The sequence below is a fragment of the Lutra lutra genome, chromosome 9, assembly GCF_902655055.1.
Source record: "Lutra lutra chromosome 9, mLutLut1.2, whole genome shotgun sequence".
Taxonomy (NCBI): Eukaryota; Metazoa; Chordata; class Mammalia; order Carnivora; family Mustelidae; genus Lutra; species Lutra lutra.
Genome location: NC_062286.1, coordinates 91706149 through 91725513, shown reverse-complemented (window position 1 = coordinate 91725513; position 19365 = coordinate 91706149). Strand labels below are relative to the sequence as shown.

Here is a 19365-nt window from a genome sequence, read left to right as displayed (position 1 = left end):
GATGGAACCCAATTACCTAGTGATAAAGTTTTAAAAAGTAGAGCTGCTTTATTTAAATATTTTGACATACATTTCTCAAATGTAGGATCCTAACATGTTCTTTTTAACTAATAGGGAGTACCAATATAACACACAACATAAATATACACCAATGATATACAATGTTTAAGTCAAATGTGCTTCATATACATTTTAATATATCTATACCTTCAGTAGGATCAAGTTTCATCACACTTTCAAGTCAATACAAAATTGCCTCTACTTCTCTTGATCTGAATTGGGGCTAGCCTATATTACAGTCAAAACCACCCATCATTGAGTCACGGATAGAAATAAAACAACAGATAAAGCAGGAGCTAGCTGGTAACCTCTACCCGCACTCATCTCCAACAACTAAGGAAGTAGAAAAGTGATGATGAGGGCAGAGAGAGCCATCTTACTCACATCAAATAATTATTAATAATTATAGTAATGGCTTACAAAAGAGCTTTGATTATATTAACTTAATTAAACCTCTAGTAGCCATAAGAAGCAGGTACCATCCTTATGGTGAGTGGAATGTCAGAGAGGTTAGGTTAGACTCGAACCCAAGCAGTCAGGCTCCCACACTGCTCTGCCATATCAGTAATAACAGGAAGTGGTTGAGGAGGTACGGGGCAGTATAACTCGAAAATGATTTTTTTTAAAGATTTTATTGATTCATTTGAGAGAGAGAAAATATGAGAGAGACAGAGACAGAGAGACAGAGAATAGGAGTGGGGGAGGGGAAGAAGGAGAGGGAAAGGGGAAGAAGACTCCCTGCTGAACAGGGAGCCTGACACAGGGCTGAATCCAGGACTCTGAGATCATGATCTGAGCTGAAGTCAGATGCTTAACCAACTGAGCCACCCAGGTGCCCCCAAAACATGATTTTTTTAAAATCATAAAGATCTGATAGAAGTCACAGAACTAAAGAGTTGCTAAATCTAAAAGTGGACCGACCCAGATGTTGGTTTATTTAGGACACCAAAGTCAGCTTGCACATGGAATGACCTTCCTCCTGGACAGGTTACAAAGGTGCTCTTTCCCCAAAGTACCTCAGCAAAGGCTGAAATGGCCTTCCCCAAAGGCTTCTCTTTACCTCTGGAAATCCATCACAATGTCCCCCAACCCGCCAGCAGCTACAAACGCAGCCCACTGTATTCCTTACACAAAAAGCCAAAGGCCTCTGGTCACCAGGCAGCCTCTTCTCACTCCCAGGCCTCAATCTGCTAGCAGCATGGGAAAGCCAGAAACCCACAACCTGAGGAATGGGTGGCAGATCATTTGTTATAGGAGTCTAGCAGTACATAAGAAAGCCATTTAAGTATTATGTAAGTATTCACTTACTGATGTGGAAAAGTGGCCAAGAAATGTTAAGTCAAAAAATATACACTATGGAGTATTATGCCTCCATCAGAAAGGATGAATACCCAACTTTTGTAGCAAGATGGATGGGACTGGAAGAGATTATGCTGAGTGAAATAAGTCAAGCAGAGAGAGTCAATTATCATATGGTTTCACTTATTTGTGGAGCATAACAAATAGCATGGAGGACAAGGGGAGATGGAGAGAAGGGAGTTGAGGGAAATTGGAAGGGGAGGTGAACCATGAGAGACTATGGACTCTGAAAAACAATCTGAGGGTTTTGAAGGGGCGGGGGGTGGGAAGTTGGGGGAACCAGGTGGTGGGTATATGAGAGGGCACGGATTGCATGGAGCACTGGGTGTGGTGCAAAAACAATGAATACCGTTACGCTGAAAAGAAATAAAAAATTAAAAAAAAAAAAGTCTAGGGTTAGACTATGCCTAATGACCATTCAGGTAAAACCAGGTTTCTGTGTGCTACGCACCCAAGACAGATACGGACAAACAGGGGGAGAGACAGAGAGAGAAGAGGATGCACATAAGCAAGGGCAAGCATAGAAAACATGCTTACCAAAACTGGAACAATGGACATTAGGAGATTGCAGAATTTGAAGAGCTTTTTCATACTTCAATTAATTTTTTGCTTATTTGTATCATTCCAATGTTTACAATGAGTACATTAAATTTCATAGCCAAAAAAACTATGCACAACAAAATGGATGGATCTTGAAGGCTTTATGCTAAATAAAATAAATCAGATAGAGAAAGACAAATATGTACTCAATGATCTCACCTGTACATGGAATAGAAAGAAAGAAAGAATGAATGAATGAATGAATGAGAAAGAAAGAAAATGACTGATGCATTGGAAGAGAAATCAGACTTGCTGTTACCAGAGAGGGGAAGTAGGGTGGGAGCGGGAACTAATGGAAGGAAAAAAAAAAAAAAAAAGAGCTGCTAGAGTGTTTTGGAGAGATCTTTTTTTTTCAGCCATTTTTCAAAGTCTAATTCCTATAACAAAGGAAAGAACAACTCAGCAAACACAACACCAAACTATAATGTTCTCCAAACCTGTCTTACTCTTTAAAACTGAAGTACATTCAAGACCCACACAATATATTAAATAGTATTTTCACCAACACAAAAATGCCCTCCAAAAAGCAAATAACTTAAATTTCTTCTGTCCAACACTGTAATAGAACTGTTATAACACATATGTTGTAGATAATACCTTGTAATGACCTGTTTGGTATCTTTAGGGAAAGCTGTGTTTCTCTAATTGTCATTTACCAAAAAGTGCAGAAAAATAACAGAGCCAGGCAGAAAGAAATTATCTCTGCCCCGCCACTCAATAACTTGCACTGACCCAGGGTCAAGCACATGTGTGACACCCCTGAATGGAAAAGATGATGACATTACCAATCATGACAAGTTCATATAACAAGACCTGGTGGCCTTAGCACACATTCAGTCACGTTTCTTCATTCTCTGTAAACCTGGCACCAACAAGCAACTTCCAGAACACAATCTCCATCAGGGATTCCATCAGCTAGCAACAACGGTTTATAAAAATCAGGTCTTTTCAGGTTATACTGAGCCAGAGATCAAGACTCCCTTGGGTCTTTCCATTAAGAAACATGGTCATTTCAGGTTATATGGAGCCAGAGATCAAGACTCCCTTGGGTCTTTCCATTAAGAAACACAATATAAAGTACAAATGGGGCCCTAATTTAGCAGGTTCCTGAAATGAAGCCAGCCATTGGCCTCTCTTGGCAATCATCTATATAGATAAATTAATATTACCCTGACCAATCAATATTTTCTTGCGCTCATTCTTTTATAGCAGCTGGAAGATCTATCTCCAATTTTTTGTCAACATCAGGGGTATTTTTTTGAGGGAGAGAGAGAGAGAGCCAAAGAGAGGAGGGGAGCAGGAGCAGAAGCAGAGGGAGAGGGTGAGAGAGAAACTTTTGCAGGTTCCATACCCAGCATGGAGCCTGACACAGGGCTCAATCTCACAGCCCTAAGATCATGACCTAAGCCAAAATCAAGAGTCAGATGCTTCACTGACTGAGCCACCCAGACATGCCAGGGGTACTGTCTAATATATCTGCTTCTTGCCTCTTATTGATATTTGGGGTAACATAGCAAGCCCGCCTTCATACTGTTACAAGCCTGGGCTGCTGTGTGGGCCCCGTTACAAGGCCCATGGCAGTCTAGCTTTCCTGTCCCATGGGCTACAGCCAGCCTGTCTTCTCATCACTGTTCACTGCCACAGTAAGGACAGACACAGACCATGTGTGCCCACCTTCTGCAAAACCTGCTCCTGCTATGGATTCCATGGCTACTCACTTCTCTTCTCCAGCACCACTTTTTTCCCTTACCTCTTCCCTTTTCTGTCTCCAGTCACTGCTCAGTATTGGGGCCAAGGATCAGACTTTTTTATAAAGCAACTCAAAAGAAAAGAAAGGCGTTCTTTACAAAGAAAGATCCTGAAGGTCAACTCAGGTCACTCCCCTGCTCATCCTCCCCCTGGGGCTTCCCATCTCACCCTTCAAAAACAAACAAACAAAAAAACCCCAAGTCCTCAGTGAGACCTAAAAGCCCCACCTGGTCCTACACTTTCCTCGCCCACCCCCCAACTCCTCCAACTCTATTAACTTCCCTTAGATTATCAAGCGTATTGATGGCTCCGAGTCTTTACATTTACAGTTCCCTCTGTTTGGAACACTACTCCCATAAATAATCCCGAACTGTTCCCTGCTCAATCCAGTTCTTGACACTAAACCCCTCTTCAGGGAGGCCTTCCCTGACCCTGCTATCTAGACCAGCATACACACTCCCTGATCAAGCTTCATTTTCCTATAATCATTACCTGAAACTATACACTTACTTGTTAATTGTTTATTGTCCATCTGCCCTAATAGACTGAAAATCTCATGAAACTTGGCCCACAGCAAGCCCTCAGTATCTACTTGCAGAATGACTTAAAAAAAGTGTATACTGTCTAACATAGAACTCAAAGAGTGGGAAATCCATTTATTAAAAGGGAAACCCTTACTTCCCTCCAATTAGATAAATCCTCCACTATAACTCCCACAGTTTTTAGTAAAACTTATAAAATGTCATTAAGGTTTTCTCAGTGACCTTTATCAACACAGAAGTCAATGCTCTCTTGATACACATGGCAGAAGCCATGGTCTGGATATGCAGTGTGGAGCAGGGAGGATGCCGACCTCATCTTAGGCCCGGCAGTATGTGGTGTAGGAATAATGAAAGACTTACCTGGCAGTCTACAGGGAAGCAGTCCCCTCAAGGGACTCCATGTTTTAGGTGGAGCCAGAAGAGATGTGGTACAGGAGAGGGGATTTGGTGAGCTTTTTTGGATCTAGGGTGTGGACAGGTTGTGGTTAGGAAGCTGGGATGAGATTAAGTGCACCTGGCAGAGACAGCCTGACAATGAGGCGGAAGCACAGAAAAGAAACAAACACAGAGCCAAGATTAATTTTATGTTATGTGAAATTTACCTCAATAAACAAAATTTCAAATGTGAAAACAATGCTGCAATGCATTTTTAATCGCCTTTAAGTATACCTATCATCATTTCCTAGAAAAGGAAATTAAGCCAAATGATATGTACATTTTTAGCATATTAGCACATACTAATAAGTTACTTTTCAGAGAGATCATACCAAATTAGAATTCTATCAAAGGTATATTGGTAAGAAAACACGGATAACCAGGAGGAATCATTAAGGGAAAAAACACACACCAGGCACCTTGGTGGTTCAGTGGGTTAAGCCTCTGCTTAGGTCATGACCTCAGGGCCCAGGATCAAGCTCTGCATCTGGCTTTCTGCTCAGCAGGGAGACTGCTTCCCCCCTCTCTCAGCTTGCCTCTCTGCCTACTTCTGATCTCTCTTTCTCTCCCTGTCAAATAAATAAAAAGTCTTAAGGGGTGCCTGGGTGGCTCAGTGGGTTAAAGCCTCTGCCTTCAGCTCAGGTCATGATCCCAGAGTCCTGGGATCTAGCCCCACATCTGGCTCTCTGCTCAGCAGGGAGCCTGCTTTCCTTCCTCTCTCTCTCTCTGCCTGCCTCTCTGCCTACTTGCAATCTCTGTCTGTCAAATAAATAAATCTTTAAAAAAAAAAGTCTTAACACACACACACCAGCAACTTTGCTAAAATAATAGGTAAATACATTCTTATTTGTAAGTTTATATATCCTAGAGAACTGAAGTGACATTTAAAACATTGATTCTTCTCATTTCTTCATTTGTGACATATATATGCATAATTTAAACATTTGTTCTAATTTTTCCTGTTAATATATGGGCACTTTCTATGTACTGAGGATATAATTATATCCTATCCTATAAATTTCAAATATTTTTCCAGTTCATTATTTACTTTTCACTTCAGTTAAAATGATGTGTCTGCTTGTGCACATATTTATTTTAGGCACAGAAAGAGAGGATCAGAACCATTCTCTCCAAAATAAACAGCTGCAATAGGACACACACGCACACACCCACACACACACTCACAAGATGTTATTTTACATCTACCCAAAAGTTCAGCATAAGCTCGACTACAACAAGCCTAAATAAACCAAACACATCCTTCTCTTATCAGACATAAAATCCATGGAAAATGGAGGTTTACACTGTTTGTCTGAGAAATATGACTGTATAGAAATAAAACATGTTAATCCCTTTCAGAAGTTGTAAAGAAGCAAAATATGTCACCTATTCCCCTCTCTTCCATGCTGTCTTAAAAATACTATCAAAGATCTCATTAAAATAATTTTTCCCAGTTAGAACCAGTCCTTTTGGAGGGACCGTGACTTCGTTTCGGTTGCTGTATATTTAAAATTTTACAATAGCGTCTCTGCAATTTGGTTTCCATGAAAGAAGCCTCACCCAAGCCTATCCTTCCCAACAGCCCTCTGGTCTGGCTGCCCCTCTCCTCCAACCTCCTTGCCCAACCTCTTCTCCCTTTTGTCCACACTTCGTCCTCTCTTACAGCTATTTTCCTTGGGGTCAGAGGGGTGGGTGTGATAATGAGTGCATGTACACAGGGAGAAGGTCAGGGGACTCTTTCAGGAGACCTTAATTCTCGGTCTCAAATTACTACTTTAACGATGGGAACACTGGCTTGCGAAAACAATCATTGGGGCAGGAAGGCTTTTAGAAATTTTTCAAAATATCAGGTAGCTGTTACTCTCCCAGGGACTTATACCCGCCTATTTGGAAATCACGTTTTGGGGTTTGCTTTTTAAATAGTTGTTAATTCTAGACTTGGATTGCAAGCTCTGGCAACCCCAACACTGGGTATAGCACCTGGAACATATTCTGTCTGAATAAAACATAACTGCTAAATGAACAACAGGACCATGGAGCCAGCTGCCTTGATTCAAACCCTGCCTCTGTCACTTACCAGCTATGTCACCCTGGACAAGATTCTTAACCTCTCTGGATCTCATCCGTAAAATGAGGAGAATATTACCCACTCTATTTGGAGGATTACCGGAAATAATTCGCATAAAAGTATTTCTGGCAGTGTTGGGCACATGGAAAGTGCTGATTAAATGCTAATTATTACGATTACAAATAAAGAAGTATGTTACCAAAACGAATCAGATGAACAAGAAGCTCTTCAAGTTCTCAGTGTATTTATTATCTAGGAGGAGACATCCAGCACATAAAGCCAAAGGCCATAAATGCCAAACACAAAGTTCAAAATGCCATGGGAATTCTGAGGAAATATCATCTCAGGGCAGAGGGATAAAGAAAGTTGATGTGGAAAATGTAGTGTCCTCATGCTGTCTCCTGAAAGGGTTTTAGATGGTAGGACGGACACCACCTCTGGGGAAAGGGATGGTATGTCAGTTTGGGCTCCCTGAGAAGGAGACACCAAGACAGCATTACACGTGTAGGAGATTTATTGGGGGAACTGGCTGTGAAGGGGAAAAGGGAGAGACCTGAGAAGGCATGGGGAGGCTGAACCACAATGCAGGTCTGACCCCCTGTGAAGGAGACAGGGAAGGAAGGAGGGCTGGAAGGAAGGATCTCAGACTCCCAACTCAGTCCAAAGAGGGTCTTGACCAACCCATTGGGAGTCCTCAAGCCAGAGTCGCCCTTCAGAGGCATCTGGATCTTGCATGAGTGGACCACAGTAGTATCCCCACTTGCTCAGTAACTGCAAGTAGCCCAAGAGAAGCTCAGCTTTGGCTAAGAAGTGGTGGTGAATCCAGAGGGCAGCAGCTGGAGCCATCAGTCAGTCATGATCCCCACAGCAGAGGCCTGAGTGATACATTCTCATGGTCCCACAGTGGGGCACAGGCAGTGTCACTAGTAACTATTTGTCCTTGAAACCCTGGTTGATGTTCAGTGAATATGTGCCATCACTTAAAATCAAACGCAAGACAATATCATAGGGCTCCTTATCTTTTTAGGCTAAAGCACAGTTGCAATAGTGAAATGAAATATTTACTGTTACAAATTACAACTACTTTTAAAATACCTTTCAGATGTGGGTTCAGTTTCTAAAACAATACAAAAGACATAAAAATGGTTATGAAATCTCTCTTTTATAAAAATCACAGTTAAAAACTTGAAATGGACATTCAGAACTAAGTCAGAAACAAAGTTTGACTAAGAATCTAAAAGGTAAGTCCTTTCTGAACTGGGAGTTTCAGGCAGCATATTGATCCAATGAGAATATAAGAAAACACTGCAAAAGGGCAAGGTGCCACACGAATATGTATAATCCCAAGACATCTTATGTGAGGTGAAGTGGCATTCAAGGCAAAAATGGAGAAGATCAAAATTACCCTTAGCCACTAGAGCCACACCCAGCAGGACAGATGGTCCCACAGAGGAGAGGCATGAAGGAAAGAAGACCACTGAGAACACAGCACTTCCCTGGGCCCACCCACTGCACTCCGGGACACACAGTCACTGAGTGGAAGGCCAAACAATATGTGCACTCCCTAACTGTCCTTGTTTTACATATATATACATTTCCTGGCTTCTGGCCAATTGCTGAATACATAAGTTAATTGCATTTATGAGAGTGTTCCCCCAAAGAACAACAATAATCAGTAACAGGTCTTACTGATTACAGTATTTCCTTTGTTTTAAGGCATGGGAGAGGGAACAAGACACCCTCAGTCCCTATTACTACACGGGCAAGAAAACTGGCTTAGTAGCCAGGTCTACCTCTTACCTTCACAGAGAAAACAGAAGCCAGGGCAAGAGAGCTCCCTCCACATCTAGGACCCCATTCTTAGTTCCTCCAAATGGCCTTAGAGGAAGTGATGTCCCTCTTGTCAAGCCTGATCTCCTGCCCCACACCTTTCATCCCACTGAAGGCCCCACCTTTCTCCATTTGTATTCCCCTTCTCTGCACTGCTTCTTCAATTTTGCTCTTTCATTAGTTCCTTCTTCTACACATATATAAGCTCAATTGGCTCAGCTCTTAAAATATAGAAAAAGCATATCCACACATACCCACCCACCCACCCATCCTTGACCTGGGATTTCCTCCCTCTTTTTCTGGTATATTAATCTGTATTCTTTCCATTTCAAGACCCAGAACTATGACTCAAGCTAGCTGAAGCAAAAACAGGGTGTTACTGGCACCTGCAACCAAGAAACTCAGAGTTGGAGATGGCACAGACACAGCCGGACCTCTCAGCTCACAAAGGGTCCGCTGCACTCCTCTCACCCTCCATCTCTCTGCCCTGCTTCCCTCTCATTATGGATTCCATTTGAGGTAGGTTCCCTCCACGCTGGGGAAAGATGAAGGCTGGCAGCCCATGCTACACCCTCAGGGTTTGCAATCCAAAAGGTGGGAGCTCACACTCCCCGGCACTCATGCTTCAAATCTCAGAAAGTCTGAGACTCTTGGGCCAATCATCAAGGGGGCAAAACCGGATCTGGCCCCTGCCCTCCACTTAGGTCTTCCTGGCTCCCAAGAACTACCACACCACAGGATAAAAGCCACTGGCCACTTAACTCCGTGGTGGCCACAACATTACCTTCACACAAGTTCCTCTCTCTGCAATCCCCTCATCCCCAATCTGTCCCCCGGGGAAAACCCCATATTCATCACTCCCTCAGCAAGCACTGGCAACCTCTCCAAGAAGTATAGGTTCTGGGATTCTGCCCTATTAATATCTGAATACACAGCCCTCTGGAGCAGACAGACAGACACACACACTCTCACTCATACACTCTTGAGAAAATGTGTATGGAACTGAAATTTCTTTTAAATCTGAAGACAGCATAGTTGTCTACTACTTTTATATACTACAGTACAATAACATATTCCTCCTTTAAAAAAAAACTTAAAATTTAAATGGAATCAATTTGCCATTTTGAAAGATAATTTTTTAAAAATGAACAACTCTCTACAGTTTTACCTGTAGAAAGGTCAGTATTCTAAACAGCTAGTAAAATGATCCATGCCCAATTACAAGTAAACCACCAACAAAATCAAAATACAAGTTAAAAAAAGTTTACATCAAAATATTTTGGCCCCTTCTCCCTGGCGGTTAGTGCTGAGAGTGCGGAGTGTGTGCTCCGGGCTCGGAACACACATTTATTATTAAAAAATCAAAAAAAAATCTAAAAAAATCTTTTAAACCCCCCCCCCCCCAAATTTACAATAAATCCGCGTCTCCCCCGCCGGAGACTTTTATTTTTTTTTCTTCCTCTTTTATAAAATAACCCGGTGAAGCAGCCGAGACCGACCCGCCCGCCCGCGGCCCCGCAGCAGCTCCAAGAAGGAACCAAGAGACCAAGGCCTTCCCGCTGCCCGGACCGATACCGCCACCTTTGGGTTCCTTGCTTCCCAGCCGGCAGCCAACAGCCAGCAGCCAGCGGCAGCCGATGGACCCCGTTCTGCGGCCCTTGAGTAGTTTTCGTTTCAGGTTGATTTTTGTCCCTCTGCGCTTGCCCCCGCTCCCCTACCCCCGGCTCCAGCCCCAGGCCCCAGCCCCAGGCCCCAGCACTCGCTCTCCTCCTCTCACGGAAAGGTCGCGGCCTGTGGCCCTGCGGGCAACCATGCGGAGATGAACCCCAGCGCCCCCAGCTACCCCATGGCCTCGCTCTACGTGGGGGACCTACACCCCGACGTGACCGAGGCGATGCTCTATTCGAGAAGTTCAGCCCGGCTGGGCCCATCCTCTCCATCCGGGTCTGCAGGGACATGATCACCCGCAGCTCCTTGCGCTACGCGTATGTGAACTTCCAGCAACTGGAGGACGCGGAGCCTGCTTTGGGCACCATGAATTTTGATGTTATAAAGGGCAAGCCAGTACGCATCATGTGGTCTCAGCGTGATCCATCACTTCGCAAAAGTGGAGTGGGCAACATAGTCATTAAAAATTTGGACAAATCCGGGGCGTCTGGGTGGCTCAGTGGGTTAAAGTCTCTGCGTTCGGCTCAGGTCATGATCTCAGGGTCCTGGGATCGAGCCCCGCATCGGGTTCTCTGCTCTGCGGGGAGCCTGCTTCCCTCTCTCTCTGCCTGCCTCTCTGCCTACTTGTGATCTCTCTCTGTCAAATAAGTAAATAAAATCTTTAAAAAAAATTTGGACAAATCCATTGATAATAAAGCACTGTATGATACATTTTCTGCTTTTGGTAACATCCTTTCATGTAAGGTGGTTTGTGATGAAAATGGCTCCAAAGGTTATGGATTTGTACATTTTGAGACACAGGAAGCAGCTGAAAGAGCTATTGAAAAAATGAATGGGATGCTACTAAAGGATCGAAAAGTATTTGTTGGACGATTTAAGTCTCGTAAAGAACGAGAAGAAGAACTCGGAGCTAGGGCAAAAGAGTTCACCAATGTTTACATCAAGAATTTTGGAGAAGATATGGATGATGAGTGCCTTAAGGATCTCTTTGGCAAGTTTGGACCTGCCTTAAGTGTGAAAGTGGAAAATCCAAAGGCTTTGGATTTGTAAGCTTCAAAAGGCATGAAGATGCACAGAAAGCTGTGGATGAGATGAATGGAAAGGAGCTCAATGGAAAACAAATTTACGTTGGTCGAGCTCAGAAAAAAGTAGAACGGCAGACGGAACTTAAGCACAAATTTGAACAGATGAAGCAAGATAGGATCACCAGATACCAGGGTGTTAACCTTTATGTGAAAAATCTCGATGATGGTATTGATGACGAACGTATCCGGAAAGAGTTTTCTCCTTTTGGTACAATCACTAGTGCAAAGGTTATGATGGAGGGTGGTCGCAGCAAAGGATTTGGTTTTGTATGTTTCTCCTCCCCAGAAGAAGCCACAAAAGCAGTTACAGAAATGAACAGTAGAATTGTGGCCACCAAGCCACTGTATGTAGCTTTAGCTCAGCGCAAAGAAGAGTGCCAGGCTCACCTCACTAACTAATATATGCAGAGAATGGCAAGTGTAAGAGCTGTGCCCAATCCTGTAATCAACCCCTACCAGCCAGCACCTCCTTCAGGTTACTTCATGTCAGCTATCCCACAGACTCAGAACCGTGCTGCATACTATGCTCCTAGCCAAATTGCTCAACTAAGACCAAGTCCTTGCTGGACTGCTCAGGATGCCAGACCTCATCCATTCCAAAATATGCCTGGTGCTATCTGCCCAGCCGCTCCTAGACCACCATTTAGTACTATAGACCAGCTTCTTCACAGGTTACGGAAGTCATGTCAACATAGCGTGTTGCTAACACATCAACACAGACAATGGGTCCACGTCCCGCAGCTGCCGCTGCCGCTGCCGCAGCTACTCCTGCTGTCCACACCGTTCCGCAGTATAAGTACACTGCAGGAGTCCGCAATCCTCAGCAACATCTTAATGCACAGCCACAAGTTACCATGCAGCAGCCTGCTGTTCATGTACAAGGTCAGGAGCCTTTGACTGCTTCCATGTTGGCATCTGCCCCTCCTCAAGAGCAAAAGCAAATGTTGGGTGAACGGCTCTTTCCTCTAATTCAAGCCATGCACCCTACTCGTGCTGGTAAAATCACTGGCATGTTGTTGGAGATTGATAATTCAGAACTTCTTCATATGCTTGAGTCTCCAGAGTCTCTCCGTTCTAAAGTTGATGAAGCTGTAGCTGTACTACAAGCCCACCAAGCTAAAGAGGCTGCCCAGAAAGCAGTGAACAGCGCCACTGGCGTTCTGGCTGTTCAACATTGATCAGGGACCACGAAAAGAAACTCGTGCTTCACCAAAGAAAAATATCTAAACATCGAAAAACTTAAACATTATGGAAAAAAAAATTGCAAAATATAAAATAAATTAAAAAAAGGAAAGGAAACTTTGAACCTTATGTACCGAGCAAATGCCAGGGTCTAGCAAACATAATGCTAGTCCTAGATTACTTATTGATTTAAAAACAACAAAAAAACCCCACAAAAAATAGTAAAATATAAAAACAAATTAATGTTTTATAGACGCTGGGAAAAAGAGTTTTCAGCAAAGTACAAAAATCTAAAGCATTCCTTTCTTTAATTTTGTAATTCTTTACTGTGGAATAGCTCAGAATGTCACTCCTGTTTTAAATAACAGAATTGATAACTGCGCAAGGAAACGTAATTTGGATTATAAAATTCTTGCTTTAATAAAAATTCCTTAAACAGTGAAAAAAAAATATTCTGGACCTATCAATTAACTCTTTTCTCAGAATATTTTCAGCCTTTTCAGCCTTTTTCAGTTGTCCCAAACAAAACATCTGAGCTCCACCGGACCTTTATCCTCGGTTCACACTTCTCTCATCAGAAGGCCAGACATCCCCAAGCCCTAGAGGCAGGGAGTAGTGTATTTCTGATACACACATCTGTGTCCAAAGTTCATCTCACGTTCCTGAGGCTACAAATATAAAATGTTGGTAACTGATGAAAAATTAGGAAAGTGAGCATTATGGCAAGGTGACTTTGCTTCAAACAAGGTTAAATGAGAGAGACAAAACAAAGACGTCCTGAGGAGCCTGAAATTACACTTCAGGCTTTGCTCTGGTTGTAGAATGTCCTTTGGCACTAACATCCATGCGAATATTTTACCACCTGCTCAACCTGCCCAAGGCCCAGAAAGGCCAATGAACAGGAAAACACAAAGGGAGTCTTTTTATCTTCTGCCATCCTGAAATCAAATATAGCCTCAAGTCTCCCTAGAAGAATCTAGTAAAACAGACTAGGAAGAGAACAGCACAAGTCCAAGCAATATTTTTGGGAGACATGCAAAAACCCTAGGGCTTTTGTTTCTATGTTAATATCCAGTGTGGTGGGTAAATATATTTTCTGATATATAAATATGCTTTTGGGTCAGATAACTAGCAGAGGTACAACACGGCCTTTAGAATCAGGAATCCCAGCTCTGCCGCTGACTGACTGGGTGCTGACAGACAAGCAGTTAAGCTCACTGAGCCTCAGTTTCTGCACCCTCTCAGTGGAGGGTAGGAACACTGCCTGCATCAGAGGTTGTGGGAAGATGTGATGGAACCAGGATGAAAATAAACAACCATACCATAGCTTTCTACCCTACTATTATGTTCCAGACCCCCTGTCCAACAACTTCCTAGACATCTCCACTTGGATCTTGCCCTTTTCTCAAAATCAGCGCCCCAACACCAAATTCGTCTTTCCCTATCATTAGCCAGGATCTCCACCTAAGTCCTCTGGCCCTCCTCCCGACACTCCCATTCTCCAAGATGCCTCCCTCCAATGATCAAATTACACCAATGTGTCTATTGCTAGTCAGACTACAGTGCACATGGTAGTCTCAATCCTTGCTGCTAGCAAGCTCACTGCGAGCAACATTTAGGAAATGAGAGCAGCCAACTGAGTCATAAACATGTTCAAATCCAGCAATTTCACTTCAGTGGAATCTTTCCTAAGGACGTGACACAAATTAGAGACAAAGTTGCTTCCCAAGATGCTTAGAGCAGTATTATTTAGATCAGAGAAAAAAAGAAAGAAAGAGAGAAAGGAAGGAAACAATTCAGCCATCCAGGAAATGGTAAGCTAACTTACAGCACACAGTTTCAACAAATGTTTGTAGTTCATAAAAATGAGAGGAAAATAGAATAATAAAATAACTTTAAATGGCAACATTTAAAATTGTAAGTGAGGGGCTCCTGGGTGGCTCAATGGGTTAAAGCCTCTGCCTTCAGTTCAAGGTCATGATCACAGGGTCCTGAGATTGAGCCCTGCTTTGGGAATCTCTGCTCAGCAGGTAGCCTGCCTCCCCACCTCTCTCTGCCTGCCTCTCTGCCTACTTGTGATCTCTCTCTGTCAAATAAATAAATAAAATCTTTAAAAAATTATTTATTTATTTGACAGACAGAGATCACAAGTAGACAGAGAGGCAGGCAGAGAGGAAGGGATGCAAGCTCCCCGCCGAGCAGAGAGCCCTATACAGGGCTCGATCCCAGGACCTGAGATCATGACCTGAGCCGAAGGCAGCGGCTCAACCCACTGAGCCACCCAGGCATCCCAATAAATAAAATCTTTTAAAAAATATTTAAGTGAACTTGTCCCTACCTAAAGTAACAAATGCTTAAAAGGAAATAGACTAAAACGGTCCATTTTACTCCATCAATATATAGAGAGCATTTGTGAGAGACTCCTCTCCACTCTGGTTCCAAATATTGGGACAAAGCCCCAATGTCACTCGATTTGCCTTGACTGAGGCCTCTTCTCCCAGATCTCTTCTGCTTCAGACTGATCACTCCTCTCTTGGCTTCAACACACTTGTTTCATTACTTCACTGAGACAATCACTAGTTCCCACTGCCTTGGCCCTTTGAAATCCCACCCTTCTTCTCCATTCACAGAGTGTCTTCTTTCAGACCCTTGTCATCTGTCTCTTCTTTCTCTGTCAGCAGGGTCACCCCTACCATCACCACCCACCCCCAATCCATTTTCCTGGCCCTGCTGACAGCCAGGCAGCTCTCAATTCTTATCATTTGACTTGCTAAGAGTTCTTCAAGAGGGCCCTCTCACCTGCAGAGTAAGATAGGAGCTTCCAACTCAGACAAACAACACCTTTTGTGATCTGGCCCCCAACTGCCTCAGCTTCTGCCAGTCAGGCTGCCACTCCTCTCCCCCTACCAAGTTCCCCCAGTCCAACTCACTGTCCTGTCCCTACCCTTGGCCTACATAGCCTCCAGTCACATATCTGACACTGTGAACACCCTCAGGGCAAGAATTCTACCAATCTTTCTCATGATCAGTGTTACCCAAGGACTCCCTTACTGGACAGGAGGAAGGAGCAGGCTGGTGTACCTCACCTTTCTACATCATTGCCATGTGTATTTCCACTACCAGCTTCTATCTCCCCTTGCTTGGAACTGCCTTCCCGCTGCACTTCCCAAATGCTAACCTTGCTCTGTCCCGTATGCAGCCACTAGCCACATACAGCTACTGAGCCCTTAAAATGCAGCTAGTGTAAAATGAGACATGCTAGAAGTGTCCAACACACACTGGATTTCGAAGACTTGATATGAAAAACAGGACGCAAAAAAATAATGTTTTATATTGGTTACGTGTTGATATAATACAGACTAGAGTTGTGGGATTCAATAAAATGCATTATTAAAATTAATGTCACCTCTTTCTTTTTACTTTCTTTAATGTGGCTACTAAAAATTTTGAAGTTACCATGTGGCTCAGTAGTCTAGACACCCTTCAAGGGACCAGCATGAGGAAAACCTTCCTCAAAAGGCCCTTCTGTTTGTGCCACTCTTCATGATCTTTTCTGACCCTTTGGAATCCTAAAATGGAGTCCAACATAGAAGCCACTATCAAATTACATACCATATTATATGCTTCCTGGTACATCATTCTTCTTGCTACATCAATACCATTTATAGATGGGGATTTGTAGTAGGGACTCAACCTTTAATTAAACATGGCATCTTTGCTGGAATAAGATAGCAATACACAGAATTTTTTTGGTTTCTGTTTTGTTTTGTTGACTCATTTACTCTCCCATTGATGATTTCAACAATGCAGGGAGAACTGGAAGTCAGGGGACCTAATGGCTTTTTGGTCTACCTGTAATTAACACAATGCATATAGGCCATGTGCATATAGATCCACGGCTTGGCCCCTTGCAAGGTCTATCTGGTCCTCAGTCTCCAGCCTTGTAAAATAAGGTTAATGGTATCAGGCCAATCTACAATACGTAGTCAGATTAAAGTAGCTAAACAAGTTCTAACTGGAATGAGAACTACTCTCCTTTCCACAGTTCGTTGGGTGTCTCGCAGTTGTGTTGTCTTTAACACAGAATAATTTTTAGAAAGAGAGAACAAATTTACAGCAACTATCCAAATACCAGGGGTGGTGTGGGAAAGTACCTATCAAAATACTTTTCCTAGTCTGTTCATGATGGAGGGCCAGTAATAGGAGAGGAAACTATAACATGCCTCCTGCAAGCTAAAGTCACTTATACCTTATACTCACAACAAATTTTACAAAGTAGACATGACCATACCCATCTGACAGAGTAAAGAAACTGAGGTTCAAAGACAGGCTAAGTAACCAGCCAAAGTGATGTTGCCAACGACTGGAAATCCAGGTCAGTGGTATCATCTTTGTAAAAAAGAACATCTTTATTAATCCTTGAAGAGAAAATATGTGAAAATCAAGAGTATTACAAGAAATATGCAAATAAAAATACAATAATGTCCATTCATTTCCTTCAACAGTTTTCTTGCTCTTGGCTAATTCTGGTCTTTCAGGTCAAGAGGCCATTTTTTTTCTAAGTAGACTTTTTCTTTAAGTAGCAAACAAATAGGGTATATGATGTGCTAGGAACTAGTCCATGAATGTACATTTCTTTAACATCTTTAAACCACAGTTGTTGGCCAGAGTTTACGTGAGACATTATCACTAGAAGTCTTCAGACACATTTGCAAAAATGTAGTCCCTATGGGTAAGACTGCAGCCAGAAAGGACACTGGGTCATTCCACAAACAAATGCATCCACAAAAAACAGCCTCATATCAAAGAACCTGCCTGTGTTACAAACTGAGGTCATCATGAGCTCAATGAAGTGAAAAAAGAAAGTTCCTCAAAATAAAATACTGTACCTTAAAGTGAAACCACAATTACACAGTCTCGGAAATGAACTACTTTCTCAGTCTGGTAACATGTACTGTGCATCTCTAAGAAGCCAAACTCATCTAGGTTTAATTGATTCCGCCTTTACAAAATGGAGCCAACATACTCCTGCAGACTTGGACAGAACAAAAGTTCAAATTCTCTACTACAGAAACAGTCCCAGAGTATCAAATCTGTTCCTTTATCAAGTGTCCCTGCAGTAGTATTTATCAGTCACTAGAAGAACTCTGCACAATGCAACCTGTGTGAGCATGAGATTTTATTACAGGGAGGGGACAGGTCAGTTTACCAAGGACACCATACTTCACTTTCACAACTCTTGAAAACTAATCTCTCGTAACAGTAAGTAATTAATTTACATTCATTCCAAACTGAACGAGATAGTGTAAACCTCAAGGAATCTTGAGATTGTAAATAACCTCACTTGGGAACCAGGTGTGTGTGTGGTGTTTCCTCTGAGGTACTTCACAGGGTATAAATAGAAATAATTAGCAACTTTTAATCTCATGAACAAGATCTTTATTTAAAATTCTCACATATAAAATGAATTCTTTTATGTCATATTTCCTCAAGTGTGTTTTTTCCCTCATTTTAAGAATAAAAAAGACATCCAGAGGAAACAAGGTGTCCTTTTCTCAGCCTCCAGAAACACTAGGGACAGCGCAGGCAGCACAGGTGTTTGGTCCTAAACAAAAGTTAAGACTAAGTAGGGAAGAAAATGGAAAACAGAACACAGCCTAGCAAAGCAGCCAGAGATCACATGCAGCAGGTGACAGGAAGCCTTGGGGACACTTCACAGCCACCAGGATGAGCTTCAACCCAGATCCCTGCAGGCCCCCTGGGCTCCACAGAACCTCCACCCAGCAGTCCATAAAAACGAAAGGCGGCAAAGAACTCTCACTGTCATCCTGGCAAGAAAGCAGCAGCAGCCTCCTTGAACCCAGGAAAGCCACCCCTCCCTCCGCAAACAGGAGGAGCCCCCTTCACACCAACCACACAAGCAAGCCCAAGCGGCCAGACCCAAAATAAAAATAAAAATAAGAGGAGCGCGGGAAGATAGATGACAGCTCAACTGAATTTATCCTGGGAGCGCTGGGAGGCTCCGTCTCTGAAGACTCCCACTCAAAAGTAAAAATAAAAATAAAATTTAAGGGGAGGGAGCCCACAGAAGAGAGGACAGTTAAGTCTAGGCTGGGAACACTTGGGAGACTCTACTTCGGGTGTCAGAGTCAGAAATAAAAATTAAAAATCGAGAGGGGGAGGTGTCAGTTTATTTTGTGTGTGAGTGTGTGCGCGTGTGTGTCTGTGTAGCACCTGGAGTGCAGGATTTGCCAGGGAGGGGAAAGTGGCGGCTCCGCCGGCCCTGAGGTGACCAGGCTCAAATCCGGGGTGAGTTTAAGCTCTGGGCGACAGGGCAGAGTCTTGAGGGCCAGACTGCCCGCTGTCGGGAACAACGCTGGGCCCGGGAAAGGAGGGTCTCACACCACCCCCACGCCCCCCGCCATGCCGTCGGCATCCCAGCCCCCAACCTCCCTCGGCCCACGTCAGGGCAGGAACGCCAGAACCCGGGGTCCCAGAGCGGGCCTCACCCAGCAGCGCCCGCAGGTGCTTCAGGCGCGTCAGCCCGTCCTTCTCGGGGTCCAGCACCTTCTGGGTGGACTTCTTCGCAACCCCGTGGCTCCTTCCAGAGAACGTCCCGCCGCCGCTGGAAACCGCCCGCTGGCGGGGCAAGGGCGCCTGCGCCTTGTGAATAACCGCATAGGATCTGGGTCCCCTGTCACGCGGACCCCTAGCCAACCGCCTGCAGCCGCCGCAGCGGCCGCAGCGGCCGCAGCGGAGGCTCTACGGAGGAGGGGCGGGGCGGGTA

The 19365-nt window shown here is 43.7% G+C and overlaps 2 protein-coding genes across 2 annotated transcripts in view; one reads left to right on the top strand and one right to left on the bottom strand.

Annotated features, from left to right (window-relative positions):
- The window catches only part of LOC125109845 (uncharacterized), a 234701-nt gene that overhangs the window by 15687 nt on the left and 199649 nt on the right, over positions 1 to 19365 (bottom strand). Inside the window, exon 4 of the mRNA XM_047746954.1 lies at positions 19088 to 19216. Coding sequence (XP_047602910.1) covers positions 19088 to 19216 — 129 coding nt within the window. The remainder of the gene's footprint in view (positions 1 to 19087; positions 19217 to 19365) is intronic.
- LOC125108426 (polyadenylate-binding protein 1-like) lies at positions 10363 to 12647 on the top strand. Its single transcript, XM_047744212.1, is given in 5 exon segments — positions 10363 to 10546; positions 10549 to 10777; positions 10982 to 11329; positions 11332 to 12098; positions 12101 to 12647. Coding segments are annotated over 5 exon segments (1902 nt in total). The 5' UTR covers positions 10363 to 10462; the 3' UTR covers positions 12575 to 12647.